This window comes from Myotis nattereri, assembly GCF_964212035.1.
Source record: "Myotis nattereri genome assembly, chromosome: 2".
Classification (NCBI taxonomy): domain Eukaryota; kingdom Metazoa; phylum Chordata; class Mammalia; order Chiroptera; family Vespertilionidae; genus Myotis; species Myotis nattereri.
The window spans coordinates 207,286,909-207,310,958 of NC_138076.1; the positions used below are offsets into that span (position 1 = coordinate 207,286,909).

Genomic DNA, 24,050 nt, shown 5'->3' on the forward strand with positions numbered 1-24,050 from the left:
GTACACTGTATTATGTGTTTACCACCCCCAGGTCAAGCTTCCACTGATGATGGTGAAATTTGATATGTAAGCGAAATTTTGAGACTTCTTTAAGATATTATATCCTAACATAGGATATAATCTTAACCAAAGTCAAGAATCAATATTGAACAATGTATTTCTAAGAACAAAACGTATTATGGTAGTTTGATTCAGTTCAACAGAAAGTATTTCTTCATGCAGTATATTTTTTCATTGTTGAAACTATTACAGATGTCTCCCATTTCCCCCCATTTTGCCCACCTCCACCCATGAAGTATTTTGCAAGAACTGGGATCATCCAGTTTTGCTAAAAGGACATGTGACAGTATTCTTTCATCTCTTACAATGTGAGAAAGTTTACATTTCATAAGTGGCCAAGTGCTGAAGGTAAGTATATACATAAAGGTAAAGGAAAGAAACAGATAATTTAAAAATTTTTAAAATTCTTTGATCATTCCAAAATGTTTATAAATCTAAAAATAAAAATGTTTTGTAGTTACGGAGCAAAGAAGACATCCATTCTCTCTTCAACAAAATTATGTACTGTCAATAGTTAAAAAAAAATACGTTAAATACTATGATTAGGCTACATAAGAGATCCAGATGTATAAGAAGCTAGAACCTATTAGAGATGTATTTGGAATCTGGAATCAGAATTTACAAAATGCATATGTTCTAGGCTGATGCATGACAGCTCATAAGCAATTAAATTACATTTGAAGAAGGTTGCCTTTTGAGGTATATATGCTTTCAAAACCAGGAAAATAGGGAATAAAAAATTTGGACAGTATGTGTCAGTGAAACATCACTTATTTGGAAGATTCGGATCTACACAGGGAGAGAGCTACAACAGGAACAAGAGCGCAACCAAGGGTCAAAGCAGTGCAAGCACTGACACGGAACCCAATACTCACCGCAAAAATGTGACGACTCTAGAACAAGTTTGGGACGGGCTTGAGTACTACTCAGCAAGAAATTTGCCTTGGTTTGAGCTATGAGGAAGAATAGGCTTGAATTTCAATGTAAAACAGATGCAAAGGAAGCGAAATCAAGAGCACATTATTTGGATTTCAAAGAGATTTAATGATCCTTTCTGTCCTAAGAAAAACTGCTAATGCTCTTTTCTCAGCTCAATGTTTTTCCAACTATTAACAGATTTTTAAAACCCCATTTATTTTTTAAAAAAATACCTGCAGTGATCTTGTACTATTAACAAGGGTAAAGGCAGTGGGAGAAGGGGAGGAACGACAACACATCAATAGAGTTAGAATCTAGAATGACTGGAGGATAGCTTATGTCTATTTTCTTCAATATGGTTGACATCAGTACAGTGAATGCCTTCATTTTACAGGAAAAGCTTAAATGTAAGACTGCACATTGCGCCCTAACCGGTTTGGCTCAGTGGATAGAGTGTCAGCCTGCGGACTCAAGGGTCCCAGGTTCGATTCCGGTCAAAGGCATGTACCTTGGTTGCGGGCACATCCCTGGGGGGGGGGGGGGGGGGGCGGGGCAGGGGGGAGTGCAGGAGGCAGCTGATCGATGTTTCTAACTCTCTATCCCTCTCCCTTCCTCTCTGTAAAAAATCAATAAAATATATTAAAAAAAAAAAAAGACTGCACATTGATCAGATAGTTCCTCACACAGGTAGCAAATGACTTGCAGGAATAAATACGGAACTAGAAAGACTGTCTATAAGCATGGACTCATATAATAAAAAGAAAAAGCTCTGGCTGGTGTGCTCAATTGTTACTGTTGGCCTGTGCACCAGAAGGTCTCGTGTTCGATTCCTGGTCAAGGGCACATACCTGGGTTGCAGGTCGGACCTTCACCCATGGTCGGAGCCTGTGGGAGGCAACCAATTGATGTGTCCCTGTCACACTGATGTTTTTCTCTCTCTCTCTCTCTCTAAAAAAAAAAAAAAAAAAATCAATGGAAAAATATCCTCACTCCTCCATGAGGATTAAAAAATAAAATAAAACCAAAAGAAAGAGGATACAAAAAGGGTTAAAGAAAACCATGAAGCATTGTTCTTTTCAACCTTATGCTCCTACTAAAATGGTTAGAAGCCCTAGTGTTTGAGAAGCCTTTTGTGTGACTTAAGGTAGTACTACTTTCGATTTTTCTGTCTTAAAAAAGGTTTTACAGCCGAAACCGGTTTAGCTCAGTGGATAGAGCGTCGGCCTGCGGACTGAAGGGTCCCAGGTTCGATTCCAGTCAAGGGCATGTACCTGGGTTGTGGGCATATCCCCGGTGGGGGATGTGCAGGAGGCGGCTGATCGATGTTTCTCTCTCATCGATGTTTCTGACTCTCTGTCTCTCTCCCTTCCTCTCTGTAAAAAATCAGTAATTTAAAAAAAAAAAAAAAAAGAAAAGGTTTTACAGCCACACTCTCAGATTCATCTTTAAACTACCATTCTCCTGGCAGTGCCCTTGAACGGATCTTTGCTAAGAATCCATGTCTTAATTTTACTATCATTTACCATGCAGAAAGGCTGAAAATTTTCAAAATCAAGTCCTGGTTGCTTTTTTGTTTAACAGTCCTTCCTTCCATTCATTTCTCTCCTCTCACACTTTACTATAAGCAGCAAGAAGAAACCAGGGGCACCTTCAATGTTTTGCTTGGAAATTTACATAGCTAGATCTCCCAGTTCATTAGGCACATTTGCTGCTTTCCATAACTACAAACAATAGTGTTGCTAAACTTTGCCCTTTCTTCCAGTTTCCTTTCCTTCAGCCCTCATGGCAATCTCCTCAAAGTCCCAGATTTTATAAGCAACATGTTCAAGGTACTCTCTTTCACTAACACTCTCCTCAAAGTCCATTGCCCAGTTCCAAAGTCACTCCCACATTTTAGATTTCTGCTGTAGAAGCACCCCATACAGAAAGAGCTAGAAAGGGCAAGCACCCAAGATGAAAAAAGGCAGTCTCTTTGTAACCAAATCTTGGAAGTAACATCCTATCACTTTTGCTAAATTCTGTTACTTCGAAGTGAGTCCCTAGGGCCAGCCTATACTCAATGGCAAGAGATTGCACAAGAGCAAGCATACCAGAATGGGAATCACTGGGGCCATCCTAGAAGCTGTCTCTCACAGACTGTTGGAAGCATTATAGCACATTGTTTAGGAGTACCGGCTGAAGCAAGACAATGTTCCAAGCAAAACATTGAAGGTGCCCTCTGATTTCTTCTTGCTGATTATGGTAAAGTGTGAGAGGAGAGAAAAGAATTGAAGGAAGGACTGTTAAACAAAAAAGCAGCCAGTACTTGATTTTGAAAAATTTCAGCCTTTCTGCATGGTTTGACTCTTGTTTCTACATTATAAAATTATTTCATAATAACATAATAAAATAATAGTTGTGAAAGGCCAAAACCCAGTGCCTCATACATAGGAGGCCCTTGGGAATCTCTATTCCTTCTCCTTTCTGATCTCAATTGTTTTTTAACAATCTTGAAAATTTCTCTGGTATTGGATGAAATCTGCAAACATCTACTACTAGAGTAACATACAAAAATACCATTCTGACTTTCAATAAGTACAGAAAACTTATTTTTTAATTAATTTAATTAAGTTAAACAAGAAAACAAAAGAATAAAAATAATCATCTAGAATTAATGAATATAGCAGAGGGGAACATACACACAACAGCAACTGTTATCCCCCAAACACATGTCCCACCCACATTGCCATCTGCTTTTAAATTGTAATGTTTAGTGAGACTTTCAAAATGAACTTGGCAAAAAATATTACACTGCTTTTTATCTAATTGGCAACTATAAATATAATAAATAAAAAATAAATCGTTTTAGAATATTTTTATTTAGATGTCATTTTATTTGAGAAATAACACTCAACAATGTGAGTGAACTAACATCATGCCCATCTTATGGATGAAACACAGAGCATAAAGATCTTGTGACTTGTTATAATCACAGAGTAGGTTAATGATTGAGCCACAAACAGAACTGTAACCATCATATAATGTAATATTCAGTGAAGCTGTAATTGGTTATTTCTGATTTTCATGGATATGACAATTTGGCCAGTGATTAAAGGGTTCATCTCACACTCAGGAAAAATAACTTGACAGTTAAAGAATAAAAAGTAGGCTTTGATTTATTTTACCTCTGATTTAATGGTCTAGATTCAAATAAGCAAGTAAAATATCATCTGAGTTACTACACAAATAAGAATACAGAACCTACACTTTGAGTTAAATGGAAGCAAAACCCAGTATTTTAGTTGGACACTTTGCTACACAGACAGTCCATTATATTTAGAATATTTAATTAACCTTTCAAACAATATTTGTGGAGTGCCTATTCTATGCTGGCCTTTTATTAAAAGTACTGTATGTTATCTCATTTTGTAATAGTGAAGGATGCCAAAAAAGCATTTGTGAGGAAGAGCAGCAAGCTCACATTCATCAGAGAAGGCTAACCACACACAAGAAGGCAATGCTTAAAACCAGATCTCAAGTTTTAAAGGCAGCATCTATTTCCAGAACAAAGAAGGGAAAAGGTAGCTAGCGAAGGAAGACCATAACTCCTAATACCTACATTATTCATTGAAAAAGAAACTAAAGGGCCTGAGGTGATGGGCAGAGGTTTTCTCAGGACAGCTGTGTCAGGCATCTCTGCCTTTGGCACTTACGAGGAAGTGAATATATGATCATTTCTTTTGAGGGACAGCAATTTCTAGAAGATGTTGAATGTTAGATCATCACTTTGGTAGAAAGTTTGATGATCAGCAACATTCATTAAATACCTATTTTTGTGCAGCACATGAGGATACCAAGTGTGTTGGGAGATACTGTAGCCCCTGTGTCCACTCCCTTCACTTGCATGTATGCTTTGATCATGCTGATTTTCTACCCTTCCCAAACGTACAATTTAAAATCTACTAAAACGAATACTTGCTTAATTGCTTACAAATTTATTCCCTAATTTATAAATTCTAAAACAATAAAAGCCCATATTCTGGTTTGAAACATGACAAATTATATTGTTTAAGGTTAAGTGCCATATTAAAACATACATATCAAAACAAGGCAGCTTTTTTATACAACTGGAAACTTCATCTTTTAGCACTCATACATAAGGCTTCAACTCTACTTAAAAACTGTACTCACTTCCAAACCCTGATCCCAAGGCCTAGTTACCTCATACCTGAACAACTACAATAGTAATTGCTATTGCTGCTTCTGGTCCCTCCCCAAGCCATCCTAGCCACAGAACCTAATTACAAAGCACTATTTCAAGAAAGTTAAATATTGGCTTACTGGATTTTTAAAAATAATTCCTATTTTCTATAAAAGTAATTATCTAACATTCAACAGCTTCTGGTTTACCCATCAAACATTGCTTCCATTCCTGTCTCTTCCAATGAGACTGGCCTCTTCACTTTTCCCTCCAAAGTTTTCTTCCTCCCTTCTTTTCACTCCACAAATGCCCAATCAGTGCCCACTATGTACCAAGCACCTTTCTAGGCACAGAGGATACTCCAGTGCCCTCATGGAGCTTACATTCTAGTTGGAGGAGAAAGACATTAAACAAACAAATACACAGCAGATCAGATGGTGGTAGGTGATATGGAGAAAAATAAAGACGGGGCAAAAAGGGGATGGGAAATATTGCACAGAGAGGTAGGGAATTAACATTTACAGTACATAGGATGCTCATGATAACATGACATTTGAGTAGAGATTTCATGTATACAAGAGAGTGGTACTGATATCTGGAGAAAGAGCAGGGGGGTAGGCAAGTGCTAAGGCCCTGAGGCAAGGGCATGTTTGATATAAACATGAGTTCAAGAACTTAGTCAGGGAAACAAGTCATACAAGGGTCTTAAAGGCCAGGGTAGGGTGTTTGATTTTTACAGTAAGATAAGAAGCCCCTAGAGAGTTTTGGACAGAGGAGCAATATAATGTGACATTTTAAAGGAGCACTCTGGCTGCTGTGTTGAGGACAGACTTTGGGAGGGGGGTGCAGAAGAACAGAAGCAGGGAGGCTAGTTAGAAATTTATTATAATAATATAGGCAAGAGATAATGGTGGCTTGGGCCAGGATGAAAGTAATGGGATTCTTGAGTAGTCAAGTTTCATGTTCAGACTTGACACCAGACCTTTGCTTATGCCAGTTCTCCATCTGGCTTGTCTCTGTTTAGTCCTGCCAGAATCCAGCTTAAATTATACCTCCTTCAAGAAACCCTCCCCAACCAATCTCACCCTCAGTGATTGCCTATTTTTCTGAACTCCCGTTGACAACTGCCCATTACCACCTACAATGTAATCTTTGCTACAATGTATTATTTATCTATTTAACTTCTGTGCCCCTTTACCCCATTATTCTTGGGGGGGAAAGGGGTGGACTTTACAACTTTTGGTATCCTCACTGTGCTGCAAAACATAGACATTCAATTAATGTTTGATGATAATCAAACTGAACCACTTACAAACCGCTTTCTCACAAAAGAAATGATCATATACTCACTTCCTTTTTAAACTGCCGAAGTCAGAGAGATGCCTGACATTGCTGTCCCGAGAAAATCTCTGCCCGGCACCCAAGCCACACATCGTACTGGGCTACCGTTCACAACCCAGCCACACTAGTTTCTCGGGAACAATAGTTTCAGAAGTGTGGTCTCTGGACCAGCAACATCAGCATCACCTGGGCATTAATTAGAAATGTAAATACCCAGGTCCACCCAGATCTAATGAATCCAAAATTCTGGAGGTGGGCCAGGCATTCTGAAGTTTGAGAACTATTGCTCTGGCTTAAAGGTTTAAGTAATCACCCAATTTTTTTCAAGGGAACAGTTCCATCCTGGCTTATAGCCTCATTTACCTCAATCATTATCAGACGTCCCCTCCCTTTCAGATGGCTCACCCCATACAGCTCTGTGTACATCCACTCATCAGAACTCATCTACTACTCTGTGCCCTAGAAGCCATGAGCTATCCTCAGCAAACTCTTCCATACACTTACTCTTTTTCCTGTGATGTTCCCTTCACCTTTTTGCTCTAAAGCAGTGGTTCTCAACCTTGGCTGCACATTAGAATCACCTGGGAATCTTTTTAAAATCCTGATTTCTGGGCCTCATCCTCTGGAAATTCTGTTTCTTTGTTACTAATGTTGTGGCCTCACCCCGTAACAAAGAAACAGAATTTCCGGAGGATGGGGCCCAGAAATCAGGATTTTAGAAAGATTCCCAGGTGATTCCAATGTGCAGCCAAGGTGGAGAACCACTGCTCTAAAGGAAACCTGGCTGGCCCTGAGAATACTGCTCCTTCCACAGTGGGAGATTTACTCCTACGCATCACATACCTCCAGCAGGGGCAAGCATCCTCCTTGTTTTCCATTTAGTGTTGACCTTCCAAGTATCCTCTTTGCTTTCCAATTCTACTTCCAAACCACTTCTCTTCTCTCCACCCAAACTGCAGATCCTCTGAAACAGGTATCACCTGCCAATCTGCTCAAGTCTCAGGACAGGGCTCCCTGTCTTCACACTCTTTGTTAGTCTTATTCTTCAACAACCACACAGATGACTCATCCAATACCTTGGCCTCCTAGTTGTTGTTTTAATGTCTTTAGCACCAAGTATATATTTTTCCACTTAACCTAAACCACCCATCTAACTTCATGTCCTAGTACTGTCATCATCAATAACCATACCATCTCCAAAAATCTTAAGCATTTCAAGCATTCTTTCATACCATCAAGTTGGCTTGCTCTAGTAGTTTTCCCACGCCAGCATTTCTCCAACCCACTTGATCCTCTAATCTACAAGATGATCCTACCACATTTTCATTCCTCCTCCTGTCCTTCCTCCCTCCTCCTCTTCCTTCTCATGTTCTTATTTCCTTCCTAAGCCAACTCTGAGTCTAGGGTCCAATCCTATATGTAGTCCTTTTCAAAAATCTTATTTCCCTTGTCCCTTTTTCTCTTAGTCCAGCTTATTTGGTATAATCTCAACTCCTGGTTAAACTGTCTACTTATTCCTGTCTTGCATCTAAACAGAAGATTGCTGGGTAAAAATCATGCACTGACTTGCCACCGCTCACATCAAGTTTATGACCACAGATTTTAAGCCTACTCCATCTCTTTAGTAAGTTCACTCCCATTTTTTGAGACGACTACTATTTCACACCTTGTTCTCTCTCCTCACATCTGCTATACTTCTCCAATCCCTACATGTCCACTTTCAGCTATGTTCATCTTATATGTTATAAAGAAAGCAGGCACAATCAGAGGACTCATTCTTCTGCCTGAAACCAATGCCACCAACCTACCTGGCTCTAACCCCACTGTGCCTCCATCCTATTAAAAAGAAAAAAGTGTTCTGGCCCTATCTAAGGCCAATCCCTCCTCTGTGTGCTGTGTAACATACTTTGCTGCTCTGATTAACATCCTTCTTTTCAGCATCCTGGATTTTTCCTATTGACATAAAACATGCCTTAATATCATCTATGTTTTAAAAATCCTCCCTTGAACTCACCTATCCATCCAGTTACCACCGCAACTCATTGCTTTACTCCACAACTAAACAATATACACTGTCTCATCTTCACCTACCAATTAAAACTCAAGCTATTCTGACTGGCTATTTATCCCCATCATTCCAGTGAAACAGTTTTTACCAAGTTTACCATGACCAATATCTTACCAAGGCCAATGGACCATTATTTGGTCTTCAATTATGCCAACCCAGAATGTTCTTTTCTGAATCTGTGATATCACTTACTTGCCTTCTTTCCCTCCTACCCTAACCAAATTCTAAGTGTCCTTCAGACCTCTACTGAACTGCCTCAGCCCTATTCTCTAATCACATTTTCTCCCAAGGCTTTACGTATGTACTGATGAATCTCAACCTTACACCCCCAGCTCACATCTTTCTTCTGAACTCCACTCATATCAAATTGCCACTGAACTTTTCCACCGGGATGCCTAATAGACATTTCAAATTTTAGCAAGTCCAAACCATACACACTGTTTTTGTGTACTCTCTGTTCTGTTGTAAGGAAACAACCCCTCCACCCTAATTCCTTAAGCCAAAACCCAAGTAGCTCAGATCCCTCTTTCATTTCACCACACATGCAAGCCCTCTTCAGTCCTATCAAACTGCCCTCCAGAGTCTAAGCCAGTGATGGTGAACCTATGACACGCGTGTCAGAGGTGACATGCAAACTCATTTTTTGGTTGATTTTTCTTTGTTAAGTGGCATTTAAATATACAAAATAAATATCAAAAATATAAGTCCATTCGGTCCCCGTACAGACCACTAAATATATATATATATATATATTTGCAACCATAGTAAAACAAAGATATATATATATATATATATATATATATATATATATATATATATATATCTTTGTTTTACTATGGTTGCAAATATCAAAAAATTTCTATATGTGACATGGCACCAGAGTTAAGTTAGGGTTTTTCAAAATGCTGACACGCCGAGCTCAAAAGGTTCGCCATCACTGGTCTAAGCCATCACCTCTCGCTTAGATAGAGCAAGGGCTTCCTGACCTCCCTTATCACTTTATCACTCTTCCGAAAGAAAACCACTCTCCTGCTTGAACCTCCCAATGCCTCCCCATTTTAACCAGAACAAAATTCAAACTGCTACCATGGGGAATGATCTAGGGTAGTACATTTCCAATCTTATTTATCTTCCCATGCTTTTTTTGTTCTCTGCACTCTAACCACACCACCCCTCTTTTCCAATACCCCCAATGCATTTCCATCTGAAGACTGTATTTGTTACTTCGTCTGCTTATAATGCGTTCCTTCCCTATTTGACAAGATGGTGTTTATCATTCAGGCCTTTTTCAGCCTATCCAAAGCACTTGGGTTCATATTACCTTCTCTTCTCTATAGCACTTACTATAGTTTTCTGAAATTATCTTGTTTCCTTAAACATTTGCAGTTTTCTTTTCTCACCTTAAGTTAAAAAAAAACAAACCATGGGAAAAAACGTAGTCTTATTCATGCTCTTTCCCTACCCCTTAGGAAGCAATCAGCACACAGTAGTCATCAATAAATGTCTTAACTGCTTGAGTCACATATTATTAATATGATGATTTGGTTACCCCTTACAGTTTTTAGAGCTTTTAAAATATGCATCAAACTAATTTCATCAAAAGAATAAATACAAATTCTGCAATAATAAAGCCTCTTACTATCTTCCTAATATATAAATCTGATCATACCTGATCCTGCTTAAAATCTATCAGTGGTTCCTTATTGGAATAAACTAACAAATACCTTAAACTGTTCAAATAATCTGGCCTCTGAATTTTAAATTTTTATCCACCACTCTTCCACTCATCCCACACATACAAGCCACATGGAATTATACATGGTTCCCAAACATAAATACTTTTTCACCAATCTTTTCTTCATTGGAAAATCAATGACCCTTTCACACCTCACCCACTATGCTTTCTACCTTCTCTCTGTAAGGACTTTTTGAACTCCTAAATGCCGTTAGCTCGTCTGTCCTCATCTGCTTTGCCTCCTGTTAAATGGGAGAGCCAATACCATTTCCCCAAAGTATAAGAGCATGTATCCCTCCTCTTACATAGTACACTTCTTTTCAAATAAATTTATTCAATTAGCTTTTAGACATGGTTAAGTCTCTTTTATTTAAAATAAAACAAACCTTTTCTACTCCTGATACTCTTCTAGCTATTCTCTACATTCCTTCAGAGTCAAACTTTTCCAACAATTGTCTACGTCCACTAATTCAATCTCCATTTCCTTGCCTACCCATGAACTCCTCAACTTACGCCACTACTCTCAGGCTTCTGCCCTCAATAGTTCAGAGAAACAACCCTTGCAAAGATTATCAATAGCCTCCATGTTGTTAAACTCATATTTTGGTTCTCTTCCTGCCACTCTTTTGTTAATTCTCACCTGAGGATATGCTCTGCCCACCCCCCAACCCCCCATTTATTTTTAGAGAGAGTGGAAGGGAGGGGAAGAGACAGAGAAAGAGAAACATCGATATGAGAGAGACACAAAGATTGGTTGCCTACCACATGCACCCCAACCAGGGGCAGGGGACTGAGCCTGTAACCAAGGTATGTGCCCTTGACCGTTCAGTGCCCGGGGACCATTCAGTGCCCAGGGCCAACACTCTAACCACTGAGCAAAGCTAGCTTGGGCTTCCTGACACTCTTTTATCTTAATTTCCTAGTGTCCTGGTTTTCCTCCTGAAGAGCAAGTTCTCCGGAACCTTGTTCTCTGCCTCCTTTGAGGGTTCATCTCCTATATCAGGCATTAACTTCTCTTTTTGTTCTACATTTTCTCCCTAAGTGTCAATCTCCTCTTAAGCCATCATCATACCTGCCTACAGGTTCAGTTACTATTGCCTGCGTATCTTTCCTTATATTCCAGACCAAGGTAGCCAACTATCTAAGCAGTATTTCCCCTTGAACATCTCAAAGTTACCCCCAAATCAAACTCATTATCCCCTTCACCTTTATTCTTATAAAAAACAAACAAATAAAAGCCCACAATCCTGGTCCTCTTACAAATCATGGCAATATCTTACCGATTTTACCTTCGGAATATCTCTCCTCTTCCAAATCATGACAATATCCTGTCACTTTGACCTATGAATATCGGTCACACAGTTCTAGTTCTCTCTAGCACATGTTGTCATTATCATTCTCTGTCACTTAGTTACACAACAACCACCTAACTTCTTTCTGCAGCTTACTCCCCTCTAATCTGTGAGATAACTTTTAAAAAACAAATCTAATTATAAACTCCACTCCAGCCTACTCCAATCTTACTTAAAATCTTTTAATGGCTTTTCGCTGCCAAGTATCTAGTGACAGTACCTGGCCTTCAATGTTATCTGAACACAACTGTTCCTACTTTTGCGATGACTTAATTTACTATTCAGTCTAGTTCGCTAACTATGTAGAACAATTAGAATGGCAAAATAGCAATAAACAGTGAGCAGTAATTAAAAGATCAGCCTGACTGTAATTTGAATAACAGCTGTTGTTATTATCATTACCTTATTTTTTGCTTAGTACAAAATGCCTCCAAAAAACTTTAACACATATGATCTCAATAATCTGTTAGGTATTAAAAGTCCCATTATAAAGATTAAAAAACTAATGTTAGAAAGGTCATACGCTGACAAATGGCACCACCAAGACCAAAACTGTCTTCTGGCTCACAGCACATCGTTTCCATGTTTTATGATAAAGCCATCAGTTACTACTTTATTTCTAAAATGGCTGAAATACATTTTTCTAAGATTACTCCATTAATGTTTTCACAAGAACTATCATATCCTTTTTACAACTGGAAAATCAACATACATACAGTTTAGTAACTTGTCTCAAGTAATTAATGGATATGGAAACAGAATTCAGGTTACCTTATCTTCACTTCTCTACTCTGCCTATATCATGCTGAATAAACCTGACACTATTGAACAAAGAAAAGAAAATGTGGTGTAATAAGCTCTAAGGCCAGACAGACCAGGGTTCAAATCTTACCTCTGTCAATTCTAAATTGTGTGACTGTAGCAAGTTACTGAAGTTTCTGCTTTCTCATCTGTAAAATGAAGATAATAGCTAATTCTCAGGTGTGTTGAGGACTAAGTAAGATATAAGCCTAACATAAATGTTATCACTCAATAAATGGTTTAAAGTTAACATAACAAAAACATTAGCTTCTCCCCCAAGAGGACAGTGTGGGAAAAAAGAAGAGCCAGAGTTAAAAAAAAAAGAAAAAGATAATGCTAAGTTTCCAACTCTGCCATTTACTGTTATGCACTCTCTATCCATCTCCTCATTTGTACAATAGAGATAATGATACTCAGCCCTTAGCACTGCTGTGAGGGTGAAATAAGATAACAAATAAAAGCACTTTCTTAATTGAATAGCATCATAGAAAAGTCATTATTATCTGTGTATGCACAATCGCTATCACTGTTATAAATTCTTTGAGGGCATGAGATATCTTAAATCATCTTTGCATATGTAACAGCTGGTAGCACAGCCTTCTACCCATTATAGGTACTCATCAAAAGTTGGTTGAACTGATTTATTAAGAAGAAAGGATTGCCCTGGCCAGTGCTGCCAAGTAGTTAGAGCACTGGCCTATGCACCAAAGAATCTCAGGTTCAATTCCTGGTCAAAGTCACATACCTGAGTTGCAGGTTTGATTCCCGGCCCTAGTCAGGGCAGTGTGCAGGAGGCAACCAACCGATGTGTCTTTCTCACATTGATGCTTCTCTCTCTCTCTCTCTCTCTCTCTCTCTCTATCTCTATCTCTATCTCTATCTCTATCTCTCTCAAAATCAATGGGGAAAATATCTTTGGATGAGGAGGAGGGGGAGGAGGAGAAGGGGAAGGAGGAGGAGGAGGAGGAGGAAGAGGAGGAGGAGGAGACCAGGACGACGACGATGACAGGATTAAACTATGATAATGCAACAATTCAAAATGAGATCCAGAAGTTCATCCATATAGAATATAAGTAAACAGAACCTGCTAAGATCAACGCAGATAGGGAGAACACATGTGTCTTCTGGGAATTTGTTTGTCTGCAATTTTGTTTACTGAGTAAAAATTATACAATCAAATAAGTAAGTTCCCTCAATACAGGAGTCATGTATTAAGTGTTACCCTCCCTGTTTTAGACAACGAAGAGGAGGGAAGAAATGACATAATGAATACTTCATAGATATTTACTGAGTACCTATGTGCCATCCACTATGGTAAGCGTGTTTCCGAGATTATCTCATGTCTTCACAATAATCCTGTGTGACAGGCATTCTTTTCCCTATGTGACAAATGAAGAAACTGAGGTTCAGAGAGGTTAAGTAATTTGTTCACAGCCACACAACTGGAAATGACAGAGGTGGGATTTACATCTAGTAAAGTCTCTAAAAGCCATTTTCTTTCCACCACATCATGCTGTCCACTGATGCCACCACATTCACTAAAAAGGAGGACAACTCAATAGGAAAGTGGGGAGAAGATCTGACAAAGAGACATATACAGGGCACAGGATGGCATTCTAGCTCAGAGTTCTAGACTCACAGGGGCAAGTTAATGAGCCGCACCTAACTACACAAACTGAAATGCTTGGATGAGCTCTAATGGTTACTCCCCAGCTCTACAGTCTTAAAAAGGTCCACACCACTCATTGGTATTAACACCTGAACATACTTCGGTAATTTTTCCAGAATACTCAGAAACAGTACCTTTAACTCACTGCCGGTACCCAAACAAGCAGGCAATGGAGGTAATATGCTTCACAGCTTGCTCGTGTTTTCCAGGACCCAAACATTCTGGCACAACTGAATGTTTTTCTGGCATACGTACTGCTACATGAAATTCACTTCACAGAGCTTTAGAATTAGAATAGGTCCTATTAGTTTATGGAGGCTCAGAACAGTTAAATGATTGCTCAATGTCTAATGGCTGGGTACTGGCCTAGACAAATTCATCTCCTATTCCTCGTCCAGTTTCTCCACAGCACCTCCTCAGCGCCTGCCACTTAATGCCTGACCGCCTTCTTTATATCTAGATGTCATGCAGCTATGGCACCTCCTGGACATTTTCAATGAATTCAACAAATGTGTAGGGCACTGGGCTAGACAATGCAGATAACAAAGAGATAGAGCTAACTCACTTTTTACCCTCTAGAAAGAGCTATCAAACATTCAATTGTCGGGTATATAATGTTTGTACGCACACACACATATACACATGGTCCCAGGGACCAGGGAAACCCTAGGCCCCACCTGACTGCTCCAAGGGGTGAGAGCATACATGTATCTCAATCCAACATGTGGTACTCTGGCTGGGAAGCTCTGTTCTAGGGCCAATAAGTGAAGGGGATTGAAAGAAATTTACAAATAACTAATTTAAGCACAAAGAAAATGAGGAGACTGTCACTGTCTGCTTTCTTCAAACCTAAGTGAGTGGAAATGAAATTAATTCAACTTGCTTCCTTTCATAACTCCTCTTCTAAACAAATCCAAAGACAGAATATCCCATCCTCTGGTCAACAGATAGCTAAACGTCCCACGGACAAGGCTGCAAAGACCCTGGACACAGATGTCTAGTTCATAGGGAGATGAAAAGTACTTAAAGCACATAGTATGCCAGAAAAGTTCTTTGACTTCTCACAAATAATACAAAAAATAATCAACAGAGGGAGGAAATTGTATTTCAAGGTCATATTCAAATATAAAGGAAGAAGCAGGAAAAGCCCCTCCCAACACACACACACACACACACACACACACACACACACACACACCCTCTGTGACCAAGCACAATCTCTATAAGCCTACTTAAAATTCTGCCTTCTGATATTTTTAAATTTAGCCTGCCTGAGCCAAGTAGGTTTCTGCAATTCCAGACATCTAGGCTGAAGGGCAAAGGGCAAAGTGAAACTTTCAAAAGCTGGCTAGTAGCCAAGGGCATCACATCTAGGAGGCTCCCTTAGCAACACACAACAGCTGTCTGCTCAAGAGAGCATACGGCCATCTTTGCAAGAAACTATAGATGTTCTTGTTTTCCAACTAAAAGCAGGGTTTATTTTTTCCCTATATTATTTTCCCTGTCATTCTCCTAAAAGTTATCACATTTCATAAATGAAAAACCTTTCCAACCCCACTATGCTTCCCTTTATCCCAAATTACAATGTCATAGTTAACAATAAATTAAAATAAAATAAGGTGTGAAGTTCTTGGCAAATATAAAATGTTTTAAAATGTCTGGTTATGAATTACTATTCTAGCTGCTATAGATTTGGTTTCTAACTACGAGCAAGTCACTCTTTGCGACTTAATTACTTCCCTCATAAAAATTTAATAACAACAGTGACCTACTTCACCAGACTATTGTGAAGGACAATAAAAATGATTAGACCAAAAAATTATAGAAGTTTATTCCTTATTAAGAATCATGCCACCTACTGGCTTTCAATATCTAAAGAGATAGTCTGATTATCGAAGTCAGTGCCCCACCCCCACCCCCCAAAAACACAGGTGTATCCTGACCAACCAGGAAGACTGCAGCAGCTCAAGGGACCAGCTCATTTCACCTGCCCAATCCGCCTCCTGTGAAGCTACCAGCAAGCCCAGAGGATGGCACTGCACCGGAGCTCACGCTTACGCCTAAGTCTAATTAGATAAACAACATTAAAAAACAACAACAACCACCAATGTCACAATCACTGCTAGGCTTTAAAACCCCGACACCTGTGAGTAGAAGGGTACATGGCAGCCTGTGCTCTGTGGGGAAGGCCGTTTGTGCAAGAGCAGAATCTCGCAGCTTTCCACTCCTTATATGAGCAAGTGCAAACCCTCACCCACAGCACTCGGTACTCACCCAGAGGTACATCATGTCAGACCGGGCTGCTCAAACTCAGTGGTCAGTTGATCCTGGACTGCAAAAAGGCACTTTCAGAAGGTAAGGAGGTGCCAGAATAGGGGACTAGGGTTCAGGGTGGGGAGAAACTCCCCCCCAGAATCACTTGAGTTTCAAAACACAACCAGTCTCCTCCCCCCCTCCTCCCTCCTCTCCAGCTGACTGTTCTGTTGTTCTCTCCTCTCTCTCCTCTCTCTCTCCTCTCTCTCTCCTCTCTCTCCTCTCTCTCTCCTCTCTCTCTCCTCTCTCTCTCCCCCTCTCTCTCTCTGGGAGTTCCCAGCCCCGTGTGTCTGAACTGGAGTGTGCAGCACACTCTCTCTGTATTTGCCTTTAGGGAATCTCTCTCTCTCTGTCATTCTACTTCCAGAAACACAATCCTCAATCACAGAAATCAGTGCAAAAGGCAGGGACGGGTGGGGTTAGTAATAAACCACCAGCACCAGTTTCTAGTGCTAGAGATAAACTAGTTTAAGATGGGTTCTTTAAACATTAATGAAGCAATCAAAAAACTCTGACCTCCAAGATCAAGGGAAGGGAGCCAAGCTTCCTCTCTGCCCCAATTCTTCTGGAGCCCCTTGCAGAAGCGTGAACACAGAACCTGCTCAGGGCCTACATCCCCTCCCCAAAACGTCAGCCTTGCATCACTGTTCTTTATAAAGTTTCACCACAAATAATTCTGAATCTTAGATTTTAAAACAGAAAACATTATATATAAACTGAAATAAGTTTCTGCCTTTTTTATTACTACCTTCTGACTTCAGATCATGTCTCCCTTCTGAAAGGAGAAAGGATAAGGGTTTCAGAGTCAAGTGAGTTTTTAGCCCCTAGAAATGGCAACAGAGCAAGATACCAAACCTGGGTTTGCCATCTGGGTCTCCAATTACTATCATCATGGCCTAGGGAAAGTTATTTAACCTGCCTCGGTCTCTGTTTTCTCAACCAAAAACTGGGTACACAATACTATTCCTTCTGAACTTGTAATTAGAACAAAGGATGTAGCTATGTAAACTATCGCCATGTTCCTGGAGACCACATTAGAAAATTCAGTTCAGTTCAAACATTTATTAAGTGCCTCCTATATGCCAGACATACATTTATCCATTATGTTCAATGCTGAACATCAAATCATCTGTTCTAGTGGTTTTTATTCAGAAAACAGCTAACTTCTCCATATGCCAATGCCCCTGATTGTTCCTTGCTTGCCTACCCATTTCTCCATGTTCAAATCCAAAAGCCCAGCCCAGTGGTAACTGATGTCTCCTCTGGGAGCCTGGTGTCTGTAACAAGACAGTTACCACCTTTGCCAGTTTCTACTACAGGTATCCTGTTTACCAATCTTGTCTCCTTTATCCACATCTTTCAGGATAGAGTTCACTGATTTTAGGCCAGGGAGTCTTTTTTTAAAAATATATATATTTTATTGATTTTTTTTACAGAGAGGAAGGAGAGGAATAGAGAATTAGAAATATCAATGAGAGAGAAACATTGATCAGCTGCCTCCTGCACACTCCCTACCGGGGTTGTGCCCGCAACCTAGTACATGCCCTTGTCCGGAATCAAACCTGGGACCCTTCAGTCCACAGGCCGACGCTCTATCCACTGAGCCACACCGGTTAGGGCAGGCCAGGGAGTCTTAGGACAGTGCCATGCACATAGTAGGTGCACAATACGCTCTCAAAGGTTTCTGTGTTTTGAGGAGTATTTCACTCCTTTAACTCATTAAACTAAACTAAAACAAGAGCCCTACCACCTTCCAGCTGCCTCAGGGTTCCGTTTCCCTCAGACATGTTGGAACAGCTCTCTCCTGCTTCTAAAATCTCCAAGGTCTGCGAGTCTCATATTCAAGGTAGGCCCTGTGTAGGTGGTATGCTCACTCTCCGGTCTGAGTTACCTGCTAGGTGAAGTTTCTTTTTCTCTTAGGGTAGAAGAAAGTCACTTTTCCTTTTCTTCTGCACGAAGATGTACCTTTTCTCTCCTTCCACCTTCAACTCCCAACTCATGTAAACTTAAAGAGGTGGGGCAGTATTCTCAGCCTCACCCAAACCTTTTCTTTTTCTTTAGGCAGAACTTCTCTGCTTCCTCTGAAGGCAAGATTACCTCATTTCCAGTACAAAACAACTTATGAGACAGCCTTTCCATTTTAATGGAAAAACAAATCTTGACTTTCTATAAAGTGTGTTATATGTCCATAATCAATGTTTATATGCAACTTTCCTCTAGCCCATGGCCTAAGCTTATGTCACCAGACCTCCCTATACTACATCCTAAATAACTGTATTAAAATCACACTAAGAGATTATGGTTTTTTCAAGCTCCTTGGGAACACAAAATTGTTAATACTCATTTTAAAAACAAGTATCAAAAAACAATACAATAAAATTTCACAGACTGTCACTTTAATGGTCTGATCTTTTCATCAAGTTTAGGGTAAGATAGAGATATTCCTGCTTTCCTGCATCAAAGTAGGAGAAAATACACAGAGAAAAGGGAGCCTTGAAATGAAATAAAAACTAAAATATGTCACAAAAACTCTGGCACCTCCAAAACTCCCATGAGTACAACCATTATAAACTTCTTTGGAACCACAGGAAGAGTTAATAAGTTCCTACTCTAAATGCATCTCTTCCTTTCCTGGTCATAATTTTAAGAACTGGGGAATAGTCTGGTCAAAAATCAAATGCTTCTGTGTGTTTTCTACACACACACACACACACACACCCTCCAAAAACCCACAGGCAAGCTAAATGAATCGTTTTATTCATGCTCCTGCATGTCCACATTTCCCTACCTTAAAAAAAAGGGGGGGGGGGATGAAAAGAAACAAGAAGTAACAGAAAAAAAATTGTCTCAAACCATCAAAGTCAAATAAGGAAATCTACGCTTTACAGCTACACAGGATTCAGACTGAGAGACACAAAGGTCTAATAGTTCCACAGTAGGAAGACACCCTGGAAAGGATCAGTCTTACACATAGGATTAAGATACACACATACTAATTCCATCAGAACATTTTATCAGACAGTCTTACTGTACTTGGAAGCTTATCAGCCTTTACATTAGTTTGGGAGGGGGCGAGGGGGGATGTGTGAATTTGAGCATCAGAAAAGGAACTCTTCTATGGAGGGCCCACAGAGGAAGTCTGGCATACTTATTTCTGAGGAAGAAAAATCAGATTATCTAGGACAGCAATAAGGATGCTGCCAGTAATTCTAACCTTACTAGTATAATGTATCCTGAAATCCCGCTACTGAAAATGCTGGGTTTTCCAATGTGAAGAGCATGGTAGGTAGAAAGGGTTCAGAGCCACACTTTAAAGAATTTAAAAAATTTTTCCCTCTCACCATTTATGCCCCCTACACCCTCTTCCACCCCCTCCCAGCTCCCGCAATCACCACACTGTTGTCCATGTCAATGAGCTCTTTATCTTTTTCCCCCCTCTTTTTCTGCTCAATCCCTCCACCTCTCCAGCCACCCTCCCCAGCTGTCAGTCTGCTCTCTATCTATGAATCTGTCTCTATTTGCTTGGTAGTTCAGTTTTTTCATTAGGTTCAACATGAGTGAAATCATATGGTACCTATCTTCCTCTATCTTATTTCACTTAGCATAATGTTCTCCAGGCCCATTCATGCTGTCATAATGAACAGAATTCCCTTCTTTTTTATGGCTGAGTAGTATTTCACTGTGTAAATATACCACAGCTATTTTATCCACTCATCTACTGATGGATACTTGGGTTACTTCCAAGTCTTTGGAGCCACATTTTAGACTCCCTGCCTCATAGTCTAAACATTCAAGAGACTGTTGTGTTTTATGCAAGTTTCTCTGTGGATGTAAAGACTGGTGGGGGAACTATGGACATCTGAGGAGCCAACACAATTTTTCAAAAATATTCCTGAGAAGTCAGGCACTGAAAATTTTTCAAAAGAAATCAGAGGCAACCCTCTGTACATAATTGATACTCCTTTCACTTCCAGGATTGGTAGAGACAATACAGACTTACCACAAATACTGAGCTATAGAAATGGGCCATCTGAGGTCCAACTGAATTTTACTTTTGAAAAAAGTTGAAAGAATGGGGCTCTTTAAACTTTGTTTCCTCTCAGCTTAAGATAAGTTCCCACAGGCAAGCTAAATGAATCTTTTTATTCATGCTCCTGCATGTCCACATTTCCCTACCTGAAAAAAAAGGAAGAAAGGAAACAAAGAAGTAACAGGAAAAAAAAATTGTGTCAAACCATCAAAGTCAAATAAGGGAATCTATCCCAGAGGGCAGTTCTCTATTAGAATCTTACTACTCAAAATGTGGACCATTGAGCAGCAGCAGCAGAGTAGCATTAACTGGGGGCTTCTTAGATATGGACAATCTCAGGCTCCATCCTAAACTTAGAGAATCAAAATCAACCCAGTAACAAGAACCCCAGGTGATCCACATGCACATTAAAGTCTGAGAAGCTGGTGAAGATAGCGCACTGTCCTCAGCAGCAGCAGACACTTAGGGAGGAAAGGGGTAGATGTGGTTGCCACTTTTCAGTTAGGGCATCTGTTCATTAACTAAGCACCCTGCTTGCTGATTTCAATATAACAACACCAGCTACTATTTCCTGAGGATACATGTGCGGGAACTCTGCATGTGTTATCTCATTGGATCTTCACAATATCTCCGTAAGGTAAGTTCTATGTTCTCTTTTTCACACATAAAAACAAATTGGGGCTTAAAATGGTCAAACGATTTGCCCATTGTCTCACAGCAAATGAGTAGAGAAGCCAAAAGCTGAACACAAGTTTTTAAGACTCCAAGATCATTTCAATTACAATACACTTATTCACTGATAAAAATTAAATCAAGACTGCCAGAATCATTGGAAATTTTATCCTGGATAGAACCCTGCAGTCTGCCTCTGCCCCTTACCAAGACTGCACACAATCAGTGATCGAGGGAGGTTTGGGACTCCATGTACACACACTGTACGTGAATTTCCAAAAGGCTGGTCCAGTACTGCTGCCATGATTGACATCATTCAGAGAATGATTCCAGAAACTCTTGTTATTACCCTCTATGATGTCTAAAGTGAGCTCCAGAAAAGGGTACGTACATCTCAAAGCTCACCTCTAGGAAAGATTTGTAAGAGCTCTTACCCCCATTTTTAGGAAACCCAGAGGGACCATCCCTAAAAGAGGAAAATGTATTATCTTAAGTGCTCTGCTTTTCTTTAGTATGTTTCAATCATACTCTCAAATAGCCTACCATATTTCTAACTAACTTGTTCTGGCATCCCCTCTACTACAATTTCTCAGCTCATGAAGTCCCCTATCCCAACCATATTTTCATTTATCTATGCACTCCAGTCCTGTCTTCCACTCACTCTATGGTCCATAATTATAACCCCTCCCTTGTGAATATCCACAACAATTTGTCTTCTCCATCACTACCATCTGTCAATACTCCCATCGTGATTAAATACAAGTATCTGCCTCCTCTGTGCCGGGGCACAATCTGCTGAATGTTGCGGAGATAAATCATATGACGTAGTTGACTGACTTTATTATATATTCATAACACAAACCTCAATCGGGCACTTGACAATGAATGCCAAACAATCCTACCGAAGCTCCCTTGTAAGCCTTTGGGCTCATCACTATTACTATTTCTTAGTTACTCCTCCAACCTACTTCATTCTCTCCTTACCACCCAACTCTCAGCTGTTGCTCTACCCAAATATTTCATTTTAGAAAAGAGAAGCATTCAGGCAGCCTCTTCTGTCCACCAAATCTACCATGCTATCTAGAAATGCATGCATCTCCTCCTCCTTACATTCTGTTAGAATGAAGGATGCATCCCTAGCATCAAAGGCCCATGTCACCACTTGCACTCACGTACCCCACCCTGCCGAGCCTGGGGGAGGACTGTGCTGCTGGTTATCATCCGCTGTCTCCCTCTCTAATCATTACTGTCAGGCCAACAAATAAACACATGTCCATCTTCAGAAAAACTCCCTCTGCTCTCATATACTGATGGGGAAAGTAGACACTGGTATCCACTCTGGAAGTCAGATTGGCAATATCCAATTTTGAAATGTGCATGGCACATGTGCAATCCACCTCCAAGTAGCATAAGTTAAAAAATCCCCATTGGAGTGGAAAAAAGTACACTGTAGCAATCTGTAAAAGGAGGGGAAAAACCTTCAAAAATACAAATGTCCAGTAATAGGTAGCTAAATGAACCATGGTTTTAAACAGTCTCCTTCAACCCCTTTCCTTCTTCTAGCTACCTACCATTTCTCTGCTCACCACTGAACAGCAAAACTTCTTTTAAAAGTTGTCTCCACTTCACCTCTCATTTCTTCTTCAATCTACTAAAAATTAAGTTTCTAAGCTCCCCACTGTATGGAACTAACTGGTCATTGTTTTAACCACTTCCACGTTACTTAAACCAATGGACACTGTGCTGTCCTCAGCTTATCTGACCTCACAGCAGGATTCCATAAAGTTGGCAGCCTTCTTAAAGCATTCTCTTCTTCTGGCTTCTGCGATACTACACTCCTGGTTTTCTTCCTGCATCACTGATTACGTCCCAGTATCTTTTTCTGGCTTCTCCCCCAACAGACCTCTAAAAAGGAAGTGTTCCTGGGGGCTCATCCTCATCTCTCTCTTTCAGTGTCTCATCCATTCCCTATGCTTCCAACACCATCAACAGGCTCACAATGAACAGTTATATCTCTGCCTAAACCTCTTCTCATTCTCCAATATGACTGTGTAGCTGTCTCACAGGCAAGTCAAACATACATGTGCAAAACTGGGCTCTTAAATCTCTGTAGCCACCACCCTTAATACCTGGTTTACCCCTGGCTTTCCCCACCTTGGTAAGTGCAATTATGAAAGCCAGAGACCTTTCCCTTTTCCTTCCCTCCTCATTTCAAACCCATTAGTAGGTCCTGTGTGTCTGACTTCTCTTGATCTCTACTGCCACCACCTTATCCCAAGCTAGCATCACTCTTTCGTGGACATCACAATGGTTCCTCCACTCTATTGTTGCTTCCCTTGAAAACATTCATGACAGCAGCCAGAGGGACTTCTTAAAATGAAAATCAGATCATATCACTTCTCTGATTCTGTAAGTTCACACTGCACTTAATTTTTTTTCTATCTGAAGTCTTTATAATGGCCTGCAAGGTCCTTGATGATCTGCTAAGTGCCTGCCTCTCCAGCCTCATTTCATATCATTATCTTCCTTTCAATCACTATACTCTAAATACACTGATCTTGTGTCAGGGCAGTTCCTGGTCTAGAGCAAATCCATCCATCTCCCTGGCATCCCTGTAACCCTTTCCCCCTCTTCTTGAAATCCCTCCTCATCCTGCCTCCATTCTTTGCAAGGCCGGCTCCTGCTTATCTTTCAGACCTCAGCTTAAATAACACCTCCTCACATAAAACTCCAGACTACTCTATCTAGTTGGAGACCTTCCCCACAAGTCCATATTCTCTATTACTGTGCTCTCTTTATTTTCCTCCTAGCAGTTATAAAACATCCATAATTCATTTATTGGTTTTTCTTATTTGTTATAGATTTCTCTATTAGAAAGTAGTATCCTGTGTATATTGCACACAACTAAGAT

The 24,050-nt window shown here is 40.1% G+C and overlaps 1 protein-coding gene across 28 annotated transcripts in view; it reads right to left on the reverse strand.

The window, feature by feature from the left end:
• Nucleotides 1–24,050, reverse strand: part of RBFOX2 (RNA binding fox-1 homolog 2) — a 265,677-nt gene that overhangs the window by 122,808 nt on the left and 118,819 nt on the right. Inside the window, exon 1 of one of the 28 annotated variants that reach the window (XM_081083406.1) lies at nucleotides 16,399–16,660. The exons of 24 other annotated variants lie outside the window; for them this stretch is intronic. In XM_081083406.1, the coding sequence (XP_080939532.1) occupies nucleotides 16,399–16,413 (15 nt within the window). In that variant the 5' untranslated portion in view covers nucleotides 16,414–16,660. Of the gene's footprint in view, nucleotides 1–16,398; nucleotides 16,661–24,050 lie in introns of those variants that run through there. 3 more of the 28 variants (XM_081083421.1, XM_081083413.1, XM_081083422.1) reach the window with 3 other exon arrangements.